We start from the raw sequence: 17,660 nt of genomic DNA, 5'->3' as shown, positions 1-17,660 counted from the left end.
TCCACGGCCGATTGTGTCTTTGTACCGGTGAGAAGGACGGAGGAGTGGTTTGACACGACTAACATGTGTGTGTAGTACTACGTAACGGCCCACGGTGGATGAGAGCTGGAGGAGCCTTATGCCGCGACTCAAGAACGCCCACCTCCTGTTAGCTGCAGGCAAGGCAGGGATTGAACCAGGTGTCTCTTGGTTGGGAATCAAACCTGTTAGCCGCTATACTGTCCTTCCCAGTCAACCAGCATAGAAAAAACCACAATGGCAAAAGGACTGCATTCATGTAGCGCTTTTGTAACTTAAAGCGCTTTACAATATTGCCTAACATTTACCCGTTCATGCCCACATTGACACAGCGTCGGCGGTGTCAACCACTCAAGGCACACCTCGACACTAGGAGGAGCCGGGGATCGAACTGGCAACCTTCCGGTTACCAGCCGACCCGCTCTACCTCCATGCCCTCCTACAACAACAATTTGGTGCTACACCATTTCCGAGCACAGCCTCACTTTCCAACGGGTGACTCAAGGCCGCCGTCGCCACCTGCGTGTTTTTCCGACTGTACCTTCACAGTCGTTCTCTCCGGAGATAGCCTTGAAAGAGGATTTGCGCTGATTTATGCGGTACACGCTGGGAAGATGTAATTGAGCTTTCTTGCAGTTCACTAGTCTTCTAAATACCCTGTCACAGGCACTGTGTTAAGCCCGCTGCTGGCGGATCACTGTGCACTACCTTAATCACCAGAACAGCACAGCAACACCGCTACGCCACCTCGCACGGCCCCCGTAATGGATGCATACGCTGGATCTTTATGTGCCTTTGTCGGCTCAGGGCTTTTGTTGTTCTTTTCCCCTTAGTCTTTTGTCGGCCCCTGCGTTTGATACACGAGAAGTGCTTCCTATAGGTTTGCCCCGAGGTGAGCGAGTTCGCCGCGTAATGGCAGAGCATAGGTCCGGTGTGGGACTGAATGAATTAGCGGCGGCGGGATTAAGGGCAGCGTCGTTCAGGGGGAGAGCGCCGCCGCAGTCTCTTCGGTGGAGGTCTGTGTTTCCTCGTCGAAGTGAAACGGGGGGCGAGGAGGAAGAAGAGGAGGAGAAGAGGGGATTTCTGCGGGTGCCGCTAAGGCACCGCCTGCCCGACGCAAGCCGCCGGATGGGGGATGTAGAATACAGCTTTTAATTTTCCAAAACGCGATGCTTTCACGCTCTGCTACGTTTTCTCCTCTCTGATAAGCACCACCATCACCCTGCCCCCCCCATAACTCCCCCCCACCCCTGCCAGCCTCCTCCATCCCTCTTGGTGTAGCCTAGCAACAGGCGAGCGAGGCTGCAGTTCAAGGCCCTAAACATGTTTTTTTTTCCCGGGCTGGGGGTAGGAGCAAACGCTGTGCTCAAGCACGGAGCCTCATGCTAGTTCTGGCCCGTGTGGTTTCATCCCCCTGTGTCAGAGTAAAGGCGTGTTTGTCGGGAAAAGGTTTATGTTCCAGAGGACTCTTGGACCCTAGAGATCTCTCCCACCGAGGAGTCATCTCTTTCTCGGGTCTTAATGAGAGTTTCTTACATTTTTTATTTATTTTTTGTCAAAATATTAACATCAAGAAAGCCGGGAGGATAGACAGAGGAACGGCAACCACTGAGAATATACATGGACGTGTAGCTAAAAGCAAAAGTTAAATCAGAAAGACGGCGCTCCTGTTCTAATTCCCATCGATCAATGTCTGGCTCTAGATTCCCACGCAGTCATCCCAGACCCATCTGCTTCCTCTCTCGACCCACGCCATCGGTGGGGGGGGGGGATAATCCCCCGGCAAACTTCCTGGATCCATCGTGCACCAAGCATTAAGACGTGTGTTTGTGTGTTCAGTGTTGTGGTTCGTTTTTTAGTGCCGGTCCCTCCTGATTTAAATAGGCTTTTAGTGGGAATGTGTTGCCGAGCGACCGTCGACCGCCTGCGTGTGTGTGACCCTCAATCTCGGACGGCCCAACACTTGAGTCAGACGGACTCCGATTGAAAGCTGCTATTACTGAGTGATTGGCCCCAAGCATCGCCGCCTTCTCAAACCGCCACCGAAATAACAACAACAGTTTGTTTACAACTGTAAACATGCTAGCGTGTTACCAGCAGCACCGTCGCTAGCTAAAACAAACAGGGATTTTTGTACTAACGATAATTCCTCAGCGGTTTTTCCTCGGGGGATCAGTGGGGGGTACAATGTGCTCTTCATTCCCCTCAAGCTACGGGGGCGGCAGGGAGGAGGGATTGGGGCTGGTGGTGGAGGTGGAGGAGATGGTGGAGGTGGAGGAGGTGGTTGAGGTGGTGAAGGTGGTGGAGGTTTAGGGGTAGTCTGCAGAGGTAAGTCTCCAGCTCAACGGACACTGGGAGATGATCCCAGACAGGACACTCATATCCTGGGTAAACCTCTCGCACGCCCCTCTCTCTCTCTCTCTCTCTCTCTCCGCCCCTGGCATGCTGAGAGGGGATCAGGAACGGGGAATACAGACGTGATTCGCGTGAATACACAGCAGGCGGTAGATGGCGAATCAGAGACGAACTTAGAGAGCAGGACGCTAAAATGAGGCGAGGTCGCCGGGCGCAAAATACCAGCAACAGTAACAGAAGGCAGTATTGGCTTCCGAAGTTTGTACGACGATCGGGACAGGTTCCGAACAACACAAGAATGAGTCATTCCCTTGTTTTTAACAATACGACAACGCCCCCGTAAGATATCGTCATGCGTGTTTCTTTTAGCCGTCCTGTGTGTGCAAGTGTGTGTGTGTGTGTGTGTGTGTGTGTGTGTGTGTGTGTGTGTGTGTGTGTGTGTGTGTGTGTGTGTGTGTGTGTGTGTGTGTGTGTGTGTGTGTGTGTGTGTGTGTGTGGATTTGTGTGCATCTTGTTTGTTCTTGTGTTTGGGCATGTGTGTGTTCCTGTCTGTGTGTGTGCCTGTCTGTGTCTGTGTCTGTGTGTGTGTACTGTTTGTTTGTGTCCATGTGTGTGTGTGTGTGTGTGTGTGTGTGTGTGTGTCTGCCTGTGCGTCTGTGTGTGTGTCTGCCTGTGTGTGTGTTTGTGTGTGTGTGTGTGGGGGGTGTGCGTGTGCGTGGGGGTGTGCGTGGGTGTGTGGGCTTATGTGTCTATATGTGTGTTCATGTGTGGGTTCATGTGTGTTCATGTGTATGTGTGTGTGTGTGTGTGTGTGCATGGGTGCGTGTGTGTTCATGTGTGTGGGCTTGTTTGGGTGCATGTATGTGAGCGTGTGTGTGTGTGCTTGTGTGTGTGTGTGTGTGTGTGTGTGTGTGTGGATTTGTGTGCATCTTGTTTGTTCTTGTGTTTGGGCATGTGTGTGTTCCTGTCTGTGTGTGTGCCTGTCTGTGTCTGTGTCTGTGTGTGTGTACTGTTTGTTTGTGTCCATGTGTGTGTGTGTGTGTGTGTGTGTGTGTGTGTCTGCCTGTGCGTCTGTGTGTGTGTCTGCCTGTGTGTGTGTTTGTGTGTGTCAGCCAGATGGAAGCCAACAGAGTAGATCTTGCTGTACTCCTACACCCCTCGGAACAGCATACAGACGGCTCCCAGAGTAATTAGCCACCCCTTCTAGAACAGTCCACCGCCCGGGCTTCATTATTATTCACTCATTCATTTGGCGGAGAACAGTCCTCCCCTCATGAAGACAGTCTCTATGTTCGCCTCTGTTTGTCCCTTCTAGATTATGTCTTTCAAAGTATTCCGGAAACTTCTAAAGTGAAGAAGTTTGCAATGTGTTTTAAAGAAGGAAGGCGCTTGTTTTAATTGTTTATTCTCTCATTAAGCACTTCTACAGCCACTAATGATATTCTATTGACGTCAACATGGGCTGAGGGTGTGTGTGTTTGAACATTCAAGACGATTACTCATGGATTTGTAACTTAGAGGTAAAGTTACCCATTGCGTGTGCAGCGTTTGAAGAATGCACGCAATGCTTAGAAATACAAATTGTTTGTTTACACCCAATATGCAATTTTATAGTTTAATGGGGATCATGGGATTGCATGTCGTGGAGCAATCAAGTGTTGTTTAATGTGTTTTGACAGGAAACGCCAACTTCTAACTACGAAGTATGTGGGTCTGCCAGTGCATCCGTTGGTACTTATCATGGTACTTTATATTCTGTGTTATGGTTCCGTACTTTTTTCATCTCGTCCTTTTTTCGCTCTTTTGCGAAAGATTGCCAATGCCGTTGTGCTTCTTTTCATTGCGCTCTGTACCTTCGAGGACGGAGATGACTCATTTTTTGTTAGACTATAGGCCTACGTTCTATCGCCTGTCAATGTCAGGGCCGACCCACATGGGAAAGCGAAAACATTCACCTTAATTCTTGATGGGCTTTTGTCGATTCCGAACTCAGCAATGAGTCCAAGAACACACAGAATGCCTTTTGTTCTTTGTCGTCATCTGACATTCTATTTAGACATTTCCTTGTTTATGGTACGTCTGGGTCAAATGTCACGGCTGTTTTGTACGATGTGACTGCCTTTCTCTTTACTCAGTAATTTGAGATCCTATTTAACAATGATCACTGCCATTGAATTGTACACACGCATTTCGTATTCCTTTCACAGAATTCCCTTTCATGATTCGATTCAAGAACACGGCGAAAAACTATTTCTGAGAAAAAATGTGTTGCAAGTTGAAATAATTATATCGACTATCGAGTATACATAACACGCGTATCAGGAGTTCAATCTGATAAAATGTGTTTTATTAATCGTTGTTTTTTTCACATCCCTCTTTCTACAAATTTTATTTTTTATCAACCAATGCAGCATAAAGAACCAAGTTTTTTTGCTATTTCAAGGCAAGAGGCATTGTTGCAATCATATCCTTATAATTACATCTATAAATACCAACATGTTGGAGGTGTTGCTGCGCGTGGGGGATGTGCACGCGTGCACATGTGTGTGTGTTAGTCAGGCGCAAGGTTATTATCCCGAAAAACCTTTCAGTGAAATTCGCCGTGGTTAGAACACATGTTATTGTGTGTACGACCATAAGTAAAAGATTGCACAAGACATTCACAAACAAGATAATAAAGCGACACAAAACCAAGAAAACTCAACTGTATGTTAATACGAGTAAAGCCTCATTCGGTGGCTGGCGGTGTTAAACACACACAGTGGGGGCCCGATCCCCTCCTGTCAGGGGATCTGATTGGCTGTTCGGTCCCCCGGTTTCACATCACGCTCACAATTAGTCATTCCAATAAGGGTGCGCGGAGGACTAGGGGTGGGCCGGCCTAGGGCGTAAACCGCGGGGTCTTGTGGTCTCGCTGAGGCAGATTTCACTGCTGTGCAGACACGGGCATCAGTGGCAAATCCTCTTTATTCCCCCATAAATCCGCCACGGCTGTGCTCATCGTGTCAGGACACGGGCCTGCGCGCGTCAGCACTTCCCCGGCTCCGAGTGGAGGTCTCGTCTGAGGTGTGGAGACCACCCCCCCCCCCTTCCACCACCCCCCCACGTCGTCAAATCCCCTTCGTCTTCTTTCCCTCCCTACTGCTTTAATCAAATGTCATTTGGAGCAGGCTTTTGTACGCCCCCACCCACCCCCACCACCCCGTCGTCTAAGCATCTGCTCTGCGTCGTAGTCACACTGCATCCATTTTCATTTTCTTTCTCTTTTTTTTTTTTTGCGCCGAGGGCATTGATGTCCCGGGGACGGGATCAAAGCCAGCCGCGCCCGGGTACACGAGAGCCACACACTCCAGACGGGAAGCTCAGCGCCGAGACACGCCGAGACACGTCAACACGGGCATTAACGCGGCGCATTAAAAAAAACTAAAATTGTGTTTATTTTTTTGTCGCTTGCCCTTCTTCTTAAGAAGGTCGGCGGCGACCGACTGGTTTAATGCAGCGCCCGGCCCGCGGCGGTCGTGATGCCTTGCTCAAGGACATTCCGTCAGGGGGGTGGCGGGGTTTTACCTTGCCGCTGTGAGCGGACAAAGGAGGACCTCGAGACGAACGTTTGCGTCGGCTGAAGGAAGGAGAGAGACTTGTGTTGAGTTTCGATTTTGGATAAACAAGCGGTAAACAACATGTTAGCCTCGGCCCTGCACGGCGTTGCGCCACAGGAAGCGGCGCGCTAGGAAAACAGCCGTTATGCTCCCACAGACATTCATGAGTTCCACCTGACGTCGCCACGCCGACGCCCTCTCAGATGGGTTCACCGCTTCCCCCCGGAATATTCCGTTCTCTCGGAATAAAAAGCAGACGTCTTAGTGAGAGGAGCCGGGGTCGGGATGGCGGGGCTGGTTTGTTTGTTTGTGTTTCCCTGGGACGTGTCAAACGGGCGAGGGCAGGGAACAGGCCGGGAAGGGGGGAGGGAGAGGGTGAGAGAGAGGGAGAGGGGCAGGGAACAGTGCGGGAGGGGGTTGAGGGGGCAAGGGAGAAGGCGAGGGAGAGGGAGAGGGGGCGAGGGAGAGAGGGAGGGAAGGAGAGGGAGAGGGGGAGAGAGGGAGGGGGGAGGGAGAGAGGTCGGGGTGCGGGCGGAGAGACGAGACAGGGGTTTGTGCTTGGGTCCATTTAGCGTCGGGGTCTGGCTTCATTAGCATGGAGCACGGAGCCGCTACCCCCCAAGGGGGGGTCGGATCCAACCCGCGCCCCGCCGCGCCCCCCCCCTGGTACAGTAAACAAAGCCCACTGTGTACAGCGGCGAGGCGGAGCAGAGGACAGAGAACCCGGCTGGAATCAGAAGCGCTCTCATTAATACCGAAAAATGTCAGCGGTGCTCCAGCCTCTCGCACCGCACCGGGCCTTTCATCGGAAAGCCTGGGCGGATAAAGGTTTCATTGCAGGAAACTACATTTATGATGTGTCCCACGCAGGGGGTCGACGGTTTCTCGAAGCTAACTTATTATGCCCTCGCGCCTTTGCCTCGGAGAAATCCTCTCCAGTCAGATTTTATCGAAATCATCCATAGTTCAGAGCATGACGGGGAAGGATTGATGGGAAATTGAGCTGCTCTGTCATGCAGCACAGAACACCTCAACCCTTTCTTTCTCTCAACGCTCGCTTCCCCCCCCCCCCCCCCCCTGGCCCCCCCACCAGGTCCAGACCCGGAGACCCGGCGGGTGCAGACGCCGCCGTCGCCGCCGCTGCCGCAGTAAATGCCCCTTAACTATTTTGCAGTCATATTTCTCATATTTCCTGCTCTGCTTGCGTGAACAGACACAATATTGCCAGCTCGGTCGTGTGGCCGGAGATGCACTCTGCCTTTCTGAGCAAGGGGGGGGGGGGGGGGGGGGGGGCAAACCAGGACAATTTATCCTCCAATCAAACCTTTTCTTTTCGGTGATTGAGTAGCATGCTGAAATGGACCCGCTAAACCTTGGGTCTATTGTAGCGCTCGCCCCTCAGACGGCCCCGGTAAATGTCACAGCTTTTTCTGCATTTTCTCCCGCACACTGTGAAATATTTATGAAGCCCTTTGCTTTATACACATCTATAATACCAGGGCTTGTATTAAAAAATCATTAAACATGAATCATTTTCAATAATTTGCCCATTATTTAGCTCTTTTATGATTCAAGCATATTATTTTGTACTGTATTTACTATGCTACAGACAGAGCATTTCTAAGACTCCACAATCACCAATTATCTTTCCCCCCTGCGAAGAGGTTATTAAAATAATCAAGCACAAGGAAAGGAATCTCTTATAGATATGGGATTCAGATATGCAGTTTTATTACACAAGGCTATGTGCTCGACGCGTATATTCATATACCACATGATGATCAAAACCTGGTAAATAATGGACAACGTAAAATTTCATTCCGTAGGAAATTGAAAGAGGCGAGAAAAGGCCAAATTCGGAGCCGGCGAGTTCCTCGCGGGACAAAAGACATTTTGAATTCTCATAATGCGCAAGAGGCATAATTCAGCGCTTTATCAACCTGAAGGAGGGCTGAAAGCCCCGAGCTCTGGTGGTGGAGAAACATTATATATGCATACGAATGGGATGGTCTAAATGCCCTCAGAAACACTCTTCATTACCTTCCATTGAGCCGGTGGCGGAGAGGCGACCGAGCTGTTGAGCCCACGGTCCCCCTCAGACCCACTATAGCGTGCGCTGTGTCATCTGTTTACCCAGAAACAAAGCAAAGTTAAACCCCTCGCAGGCGGGTGACGGTGAGCACCCTTCCCAGGGATAGGGATAGCAACGATACGTGATGCGTGTGTGTACAGCCATGCAGCCACTGGAGTCGTCGTTTGTAGCTAGAGTTTTTCCGATACCAGTATCGGAAATTCCTCCAATACTTCCTAAAATGCAGTAAAGGATATCGGCGAGTACGCAAGCCTATGTGCCAATTCCATATCATAACATGACTGGCTCAGTTAGTGAACCAACTACACATTGCTCATTTTAAGAGTAACCCTTCAATCATAACAAGTGCTGTCAGTAGTTACAATGCTAGATGCTGTATCGGTATACACTCGGTGTCGGGCGATACTCAAGATCAGGAATCGTATCGGGAAGGAAAAGGGTATCGGACCATCTATTTGTTACCCAAACCACGGTTCGCTCTGGGGTCGCCCACGTATGACTTGTGTCACGGCGCACCGTGACAACGTCGAGTCATCATAAAAGTTCTGTTTCCCCTGTTTTATTTTACCCAGAATCCCTAGCGGGGGACAGTGCGCCCCAGAAGATCGACCACGCGGTCATTGGCGGGGTGGTCGCCGTGGTGATGTTCGCCATCCTCTGCGCGCTCATCGTCCTCGGCCGGTACTTCGCCCGACACAAAGGTGAGCGCTACCCACAATGCACCAGGAGAGATGTCTTATGGGTGACATTTTATACCACCAGGTGTGAGTTTGATTAGCCGTTACAAGCCGTTTTGAAAATCAGCCTCTTCTGATATCACAAGTGGAAGTGTCCCCCTAGATGTATGACGGATAGATGACCAACGTTTGCTACAGTCCAATGGGTAGGCTCGTAGACTGATCTATCCAGCATACATCGAGGTGTACACATTCTCTTCAGACATGTCAGAAGAGGCAGATTTGGCATAAATGTTCTACAAAAAACAGAGCAGTTGTGTCAAGAAGAAACCGACATTTTCCGACATATCCTCATATATAGAAGTGGTCTTCTCGAACATCGGTGGTTCTCTCTCTCTTTCTACTTCCGGCTCTAACCCGCTTTGTCTTCTTGCCTAACCCATCTCTTTTGTGCTAAAAAATTGCCACCGTTCACGGAGCTGTTAACCCCTTAAAATAAAAAATCTCCCACGGAGCTCGGTATGCCAACATCAGGTGATGGCTCACTAGTTTTTCTCAGGTTGTCCAACCCAACCGTTTCTGTGATAAGCCGTTAAGGCTTGTAACGGCTAATCATACTCATACCTGGTGGTATAATATTTCACCATTAAGGCTTGTGACCCGACTCGTGCTGCTGTTATTGTTGTTTGAATCACCATTGGAGTGCGGCAGGATGCGAGTCTACCATGGGGGGCGTGGGGGTTTTGGGAGCCTTCTGATTGGTCCTTTCTGTGTACAGGTACCTACTTTACCCACGAGGCCAAGGGGGCGGATGACGCGGCCGACGCCGACACCGCCATCATCAACGCTGAGGGCGGGCACAGCAACACGGACGAGAAAAAGGAGTACTACATCTAATCACCTCCCGCGGGGGGGGGGGGAGGGAGGGAGGGAGGGAGAGGTGGGAGAGGTGGGAGAGACTGTGTCTGACTCCCGAGTGGAATATGAGAGGGACTGGGGGGGGGGAGGGGGGGGGGGGGGGGGGGGGGGGAGGAGCACAGAAGGAGATGAAGGAGATGAGGAAGGGAGATAAGGAGAAGAAAGGGGGGAGGGGCTTTGGGGGTATGGGGGGACTGTGGGGTGGGGTCCCCTGTCCTAACCTTTCCTGGACGGCCGGGGCCTATTCTGTACAGTTCAATTATTTTACAGACAATTTTGTGCCTTGTTCTATTTCTTTCTAGCTTCTGTTGGTTTGATGTTGTCGGGGTTTCGCTTTCCTCTCCCCTCCTCTTTTTTCGACCCCCCTCCCTGTTCAATCTCTGATGAAATGTCATGTGTTTCTGTTCCCTATTGGCCTGCTATCATCTGACAGGCCTCACGAAGCACTGTGTGCTTTTGGGAACCCCCCCGCCCCACACACACACACACACACACACACACACACACACACACACACACACACACACACACACACACACACACACACACACACACACACACACACACACACACACACACACACACACACACACACACACACACACGATTCCTACTTCCTGAATTACTGGAACACACTAAATACAAATTTGGTTTGTTTTTGTCCATCCGGTCAATAACTCGTCCAACAAGTCCTTCCGTATCCAAACAGCTTTCATTATCCATTATTATCCTCGTTGGAAAAACGACCAAAAAAATAATAATTCAAAAGATTGGGGAACTTCCTTCGCTGTGATTAGTGGAAATATGGCGCAGCGGCCGAGGGCTTTATGTTGGCACTCAATCATTCCTTTGATGACCAGATCTGTTTCAACTGATGCCTGTTTCAAATGCCAAGGCGTGTGTTTCCTGAAGGGTCCGTGCTGTACGACCAGCGCCCAGAGGAGGGGGTTTGAGGGGTTGATAGTGTTGCTCATGCCCGAATGTCAAACCCAGTGTTTTGTAGTGGTAGTTAAACAGCACAGTGTATCACCCCCACTCCAAGTGACACCATTGTACATCCGTTAAGGATCTAGAGATGTGTTTGGGTTCCTTTTTTTCACAGACGTTACGCTGAAGAGGTAACCTGCCGTAACTTACAGACTTCTACGGGTCTTATAGATAGAGGAGAATTTGCTCACAATAAATACAAATGAAATTCGTCAATGTCAATAAACATTTACATTTTACAGTTGAGAATACAGCAATTGCAGATTACAAATCGTCACATGCCTTGTGTCAATAGACTAGTAGAACAAGAGGTGGTAGAAGGTTTTACTGTGATGTGTACATGAAGCTAGGATCAACTTGTATTTAAAGCTAGGAAATACCCTACCTGAGTCCCTTTGGATATCCAGTATGTACCACTATATTGATCACCATCCAGTCTATGTCATTTTTACTACTTCATTTCAAATCCCCTTTTGTGGTTGTTTTAACGAATTTACGTCAGATTTTGGTTTTTTTATAAGAATAATATTATTTGCATTCTACACACATTGTTTATATGGGTAATTATTATAATTATTAATGACTATAATTGTGTTGCAGTTCTTTGAGGAAAAAGGTTTCATTCAACTCCTCAATTCAGTTTGATTTATATGTTTCCTTTATGCCGTAGATCGAGTTTAATATATTTCTAATCATAATATTTTTCTTTTCCTCAGATGCCCTTCCTATCAATTCATTACTTGGAGGCGTAGTCGAGTTTTTGACCTTCAGCGATGCTTACAGTGTACATTTTAATTCGCTCACACGTGTGTGTGTGTGTAATTTCCTGGCTCATTAGACATCCACGCTTTAACGTATCAGCCTGTCCATCTCGCGGACTACTTGCACATTCACATTCTCCAAACAGAACACAGTGCTTTCTGTTTCCTACTAGTGAAGACCGACTCTTCACGGAGCTAGAGCCCTCCGCTTCCATGTGTGCAACACAAAGGGTGTCTTACTGCCTTCATTAAGTACAGGGGGCTGCTTCCTCCATCTCCCAAATCAAATAGCTCGTTCCACCATCACAGAACACATGAATGCACCGTTTAAGCAAAACATGTACGCCAAGATTTAGTAGAGTTACATCTATGGGAAAAAAAAGAATACAAAGAAATGTAAAAAAATGTACATGAATTGGTATTATTAAAAAGGGTAACCACTGCCTTAAATCCCCCCTTGATGTTTTCCATTAGAAAGCAAAAGACTGAAGGACTAGATTTAGTGCCTTTTCCTTGATTTTGACACACAGTTGCTATTTCTTTGTCCGTCTATATGCTCCTTTCAATGGTTGATTAGGGTCGTCTGTAACATAACATAACATACTTGAATTCCGCTCTAGGGACGGCAAGAGCTGAGACAATTGATAAAGAAAACAATTGACTCGTGTGACTCTAGAATAACGTAGGCTTCCACGTGTGAGGCCCTTTAAACAAATTCACTGGGAGGCACATGCACACACACACACCCATCTGGTGTGTAATGCGTTTACCTATTTAGCGCCCTTATCTTCCATCAAGGTTCAATCAATCAAGATAGATTCAGAGAAAAATGAATGATAAACTGCAGCGGAAATGCATTCCTTCTTTCAAGCGATGCTTCCATACGTCACAGGAGCCTATAGCAGTCACCGGCATGGAGATTAACAAAAATAAATAATGATAGACAAAGTTTGATCTTAATGAGATATTAAGTGACTGTGCTGCTTTCCCAATGAGACACGTCAAGGATCGTTAGTCGTCCTAATCATTTTTTTTTCTTTTGTTTTTTTGTTGCGTACTTGATGACTATTAGTATGTTTTACTTTCGCTCTCTCAGGTTCATGAGTGTGTATAGTTGTGTTTTTTGCATCTCAGGTAGAATGCAAATGTTAAGGCCCCAAGTATATAGCCTTCTGTAGTTACCACGGCGACTCAAAAAGTGAGGGAAAAAATAAACTACCACCACAAGATGTACATGTTTGTTCTCAGTTGTACATGTTTATGTGTTTATTAATATGGTGCACTGTTGCGGTAATCGTTGGATATTATTTTGTATAGATCTAGCCCACAAAGACAGAAAAACCTAGATTTGTTAAGCAGACAAAAATCAAGTTGTGTACAGTCAGTGGCATAAATCACTATGATGTTCATACCTATTCCTCCATAGTTTGCTTGTATGTTTACAATATCAGCTGTTACACATGAATAGTAGAATGTGACCCGCAAAAGCAAAATTTAGCATCCGTTTGCTCTATAAAAATTTGTATCCATTCACCACATGAATTTTCTGAATACGTTTCATAGATATGGTAAGATGGTGTATTTACTGTGACATGAAGTACTACGAAGGATCAGCTACATGTCTTAAATATTTTGGATGAGTCCCATATTTAATGGCTGGTCGGTCATGGCTGTTTCTTATTTTGTTTTACTTTTTCAAATTGTTTAGTTGGTAAAAAAGAAAGTGTACATGTAACCTGGCATATTTTTTTGGTGTGTGTAGTGACGGAATCAAATCCCATCTGACCGTACATATTTTGTATTGGTTCACAAAACATTTTTACAAAATAGAAAAAAAAATCGGAAGAGTTATTGTCTTAATAAAAAGATATCAATGTTCGACGTGTTGCACTGCTTTCATTTTGTTTTTTTCACGGTCTCCAACTCCTGATTGGATAGTGAGTGTTTTAATAACATCCAAATCATCTGCAGTCTGGATCAGTGGCCCACTTTTCCAAACTGCCGGTCGCGACCGATAAGTGGGTCGGGTAAAAAGTGGATCGTGGGACACGGAGACAAAAGTTAATTATCCCACTTTTTTGTCATGGTAATAAGAATGATTATTTTACTGCCCAAAGAATTTGGTGGGTTCTGGGCCAACAGCACCGGTGCTATCGGGTCATGGCACAGAAAAGTTTGGCAGCTCCTGATCTAGATTACACCTTCTCACCGCAGCCATGGGAACAGAGACGAGTGTCCGACTTCCACCGTGGTGAAAAGACAATCGTCTCTGAGGGATGGTCGTTTACAGGTGACATATTACCACCAGGAGTGAGTGTGATTAGCTGTTACGTGGGCGTGTCCACCTAGGTGTATGCCGGATAGATCAGTCTCCTAGCCCCTGTGGACTGTAGCAAACCTTGCTCATCTGTCCGTCATACATCTAGGTTGACACGACCACTTCTGATGTCAGAAGAGGCAGATTTTTCAAAATGGCTTGCAACAGCTAATCACATTCACAGCCGGTAGTGTAATATGTCACCTGTAAACAACCTATTTTTCCTCAGCGATGCCTTCTGAGCGTGCACAAAACGCTCGCTGACGACGCCTTCTGAGCACACTCAGATCGCTCGCTGATGCCTTGCCACGGTGTAGATGTATTAGATATTGTTTTAAGGGAACCAGGCCTTCCCGTACCCAGATGATAAGTGCATAGGTGGGGCTATCCATTACAAATTATACCTCTGACATCTCCCTCGTCAGTGTACAAATTTAGCGTGTCATCCTTGCGGAGAGATAGGCTTTGATGTTCCATATTTCATACGCAAGAAGGTTCAAGGCATCTAATTGCAGGCCAGAAAATCTGTTACACTCCCTGCCAGAACACATTTCTCTGGATTTAACAAACGATGGGGGATTTCTATCGCAAAGAAGACATATAAACCAACCATGAACTATTCCTTCATTATAATTCCGTCACTTTTGCCATTTTACATTATTTTAAATGATCTACTACAGGTAAAGGTCACCGGCATTATTCAAACTTTAATGGGATAGTTTAACCTTCAAAGCCTGCCCACTTTCACCCATTAATTATCAAGCCCATTGATAAATGCTGTTAGCCGGGGCGCTACGTAAATACCTGCCCATTGATTTGGTTTTGGGGGAGAGATGACAGCTCAGAGGGATTGCTTTATTTGTTTGGGCAGAAGGAGATTGACCACCTGTAAGGTACGCCGGACACTAACGCTGTCTGAGCCGCCGGAGTGCATTAATGAATCAATGTATGTGTAGGAGAGGCGACGTTTCAGTTGGCTGTTATTAATTACAAAACGCTGGTGATTTTTTAATTTGAAATGCCATGTTTAGGGGTAATTACTGCAAACTCACGGGGGGGGTGCGAAGAGGTGGAAGCAAGCGAATATGCGGGCAATACCTTATTAGGTTGGTTAACAGATTGATGGAGACGGATGGCACACATCGCTTGGCTTAGCTGAGGTATAATTAAATAAAGTGGGAATGGGAATAAATAGACTGTGAAGAAGAAAGGAAGAACATGACGGTTACACCCCCACAATAGTTTCCCCGGTGTGGCTCCCTGGTTATTGTATTTTTTACTTATTTCAGTGATTCTGTTGTAAACAACTTGTGTTGTCTGCTGCACTGTAGTTCTATCACAAACGAGACCCCAGAGACAGTCGCCTCCTGCTTCAAGGTACCGACTACTTTTTTTGCTAAAGTCTCATTTGTTGCCAGCAAAATATCGACACCTAAGACGAGAGACAAACAAAAGAAACCGACTTCTAGTCTAAGAAACATACTTTTGCTTTTGATTGGAATTGTTCAAAAATTGTATCTTCAATTAAAATGGTCATTATTGTAGCAAATCAATTTGATTCATTGAAATTGTACGTCACAGTATGTTGATATGTGCACAGATATGTTAAGTGACATATCTTAACAAAGAAACATTCACTGAGGCAACAATCTGCAACCGCCGGTCTAATTAAACACGCAGGCACCTTGTTGTTAATCACGTCCAGAAGCAGCGAGGAGAGGGGACTTTGCTGGCCCGTGTTTGTGAGTGTGATTACCACTAAGTCCAGAAGATGCTGTTCAGCAATACGGGGTCTGACGCGAGCACCGGTGCTATCCTGCTGGAGGTTTAGCGCTCGGAAGCCCGATACTTAATCAGAACACAGGCGTACCGCAGGGACAGCGCTACATGGAGTCGGGGGGTTGTTGTTGATGTGGAAGTTTGAGGCTTGATAATTAGATTTTAAAAAAAGAAACAAGATGAAAAGTCACACACATGCAAAGATAAGTTACGGGCAGGGAATCAGTAATTATGTGCTGAGACTAAGCTTCCAGCAACATCCGGAGAAATTCAGACTCAAGCGAATGTCAAGGTGACTCTTTTCGTTAGTGGTTCAAAGAGGTTTTCTCTGACTTTAATTTGAGTAATTTGACAGCAATGTTCAGCTGCATAGCCACCGTGATATAACTGTCAAGGAAAAAGACGATTCTACTGCAGGACTGGCTGTATAATCAATCATGCCATCATGTTCAAGTATTATTTAGACATAATTCATCTGCCTTTAAATTGGATTTTTCTTTTAAGAGCTCTTTTGTGTTTACCATTTTGCGGAACATTAACCAAGAGAGAACATTGTTAGACACACAATATATTTATGTATTGCTTGAATACATTTCTAGCCAGATTGTCATTTTAACTAAAGTATTGTGTTTTTCTTATTTTCCGCTGTGTGCCAATTGCTTTGTTTCTCACGAGAAACCATTAAGCCAAAGTCAAAGTGCACCATCATGATTTTGACAGTTGCTAGGTGAAGCATGTTCATTCCTTGTCTATTTCCACTTTTGTAATTAATGAGTGGGGTAATTAAAAGTTAGTTGTTCAATTAAATTGACATGCATTCAAATAAAACGCCACAAAACAAAGGCATATCAAAAAAGTAAGCAACTCGCGTCAGCCAGCACCAATAACTGAAACTGAATTTTGTGTAAAAAAATATATATAGTATGCCTTTTTTTGAACCCCCGGGACCATCTACTGTTTTTTTTACGCTTTGTTAAATTAAATCATTCAAATATTTTTATTTGATTAAGATTCAGGAGAGGGACAGAATTTCACATGCTAATGACGTTAGCATGTGAGCCCTTCGCCACCTCCACATTCCAAGGCGCAGCGCTGAAACATTCATTACAACCGATCACCGTCCAGCGCCCGATATGAGCGGGTCGATTATGGACGTCAACAAAGCAGCAGCTCAGACTCGATAAGCATCAACAGAAGCATTCATCAGCCGTCTGGGGAGCGATTCGGCTCCGTCAGTCGCGCTGCGCACGAACGCAGCGCTCCGATGAAGCATCCCATTTTTTAAACCAGTTACCATGTCACCACGCAGACGAGAGCTTGAATTAGATCAGTCCCGAGATAAGACGTGGGCACACAACAATGGAGAGAGAAAACAACTACAATCAATAGACCGTTATCTTCATAGACTCCCTCGACTTTTGATGTTTGTTTTTTGCTTCTCTCTGTGAACTAGAACTCTGAACTAGAACACCGCCGTGGAGGTTGTATTTATTTTGAAGTAAAATAACAAGAAGACACATTTATGAAAAATACTTTTCATAAAGATTGAAAGGAAGTTGCAGACTCAAACGGGTTAAGGTAGAAAATTGGCTATTTAATTTACAGGTCATGGTAAACGGTTAACACTTCTTTAAGGCCAATAAGGGTTGGGGTTACATAAACCACAATGAAGGGGTCACACCTCAGTATATAATGATTTATAGTCCAAAAAAACAGGCAACAAACAGGCAACAAGATAAGGGTTAAAGAAGCTATCCGGCCCAGTGCATGCAAACCTACGAACAAGCCGGACGCATGTAAGTACAACAAAATAATCACCATTAATAATACTCCCCTTCTATCAAGACCTACCTTTAAGGTAGCAAGTGGGTCCCCTACGGACAAACAAAACATGTTTCAAGCTCAGATCTTCAGTCAAACATACAAAGAAACAGGAGGCGATGGCTAACAGGACTACTTAAGCTGCCCGGCTTTATACAGGCAGTCAGTTGTTTCAACCAATTAGGAGAAGGAGCCGTGGCTTATCAATTATTCAATTGAGGAAGTGGTTTCTACCTGCCACATAATTTGATGCAATTTTGTGTTATTCTTGAAACAATCTTCATTATAGACATTGATTAGGATGTGAACACACAGCATAACAGTCAACCAACAATT

The 17,660-nt window shown here is 46.3% G+C and overlaps 1 protein-coding gene across 1 annotated transcript in view; it reads left to right on the top strand.

The window, feature by feature from the left end:
• The window catches only part of cadm1b (cell adhesion molecule 1b), a 104,368-nt gene extending 94,730 nt beyond the window's left edge, over window positions 1-9,638 (top strand). The window contains exons 9-10 of the mRNA XM_056612387.1: window positions 8,637-8,765; window positions 9,520-9,638. Coding sequence (XP_056468362.1) covers window positions 8,637-8,765; window positions 9,520-9,638 — 248 coding nt within the window. The remainder of the gene's footprint in view (window positions 1-8,636; window positions 8,766-9,519) is intronic.
• Window positions 9,639-17,660: the final 8,022 nt, after the last annotated feature.

Source organism: Gadus chalcogrammus, chromosome 16 (genome assembly GCF_026213295.1).
Source record: "Gadus chalcogrammus isolate NIFS_2021 chromosome 16, NIFS_Gcha_1.0, whole genome shotgun sequence".
NCBI lineage: Eukaryota > Metazoa > Chordata > Actinopteri > Gadiformes > Gadidae > Gadus > Gadus chalcogrammus.
The sequence above is the reverse complement of the archived record's forward strand: the minus strand, read 5'-3'. Positions and strand labels throughout refer to the sequence as shown.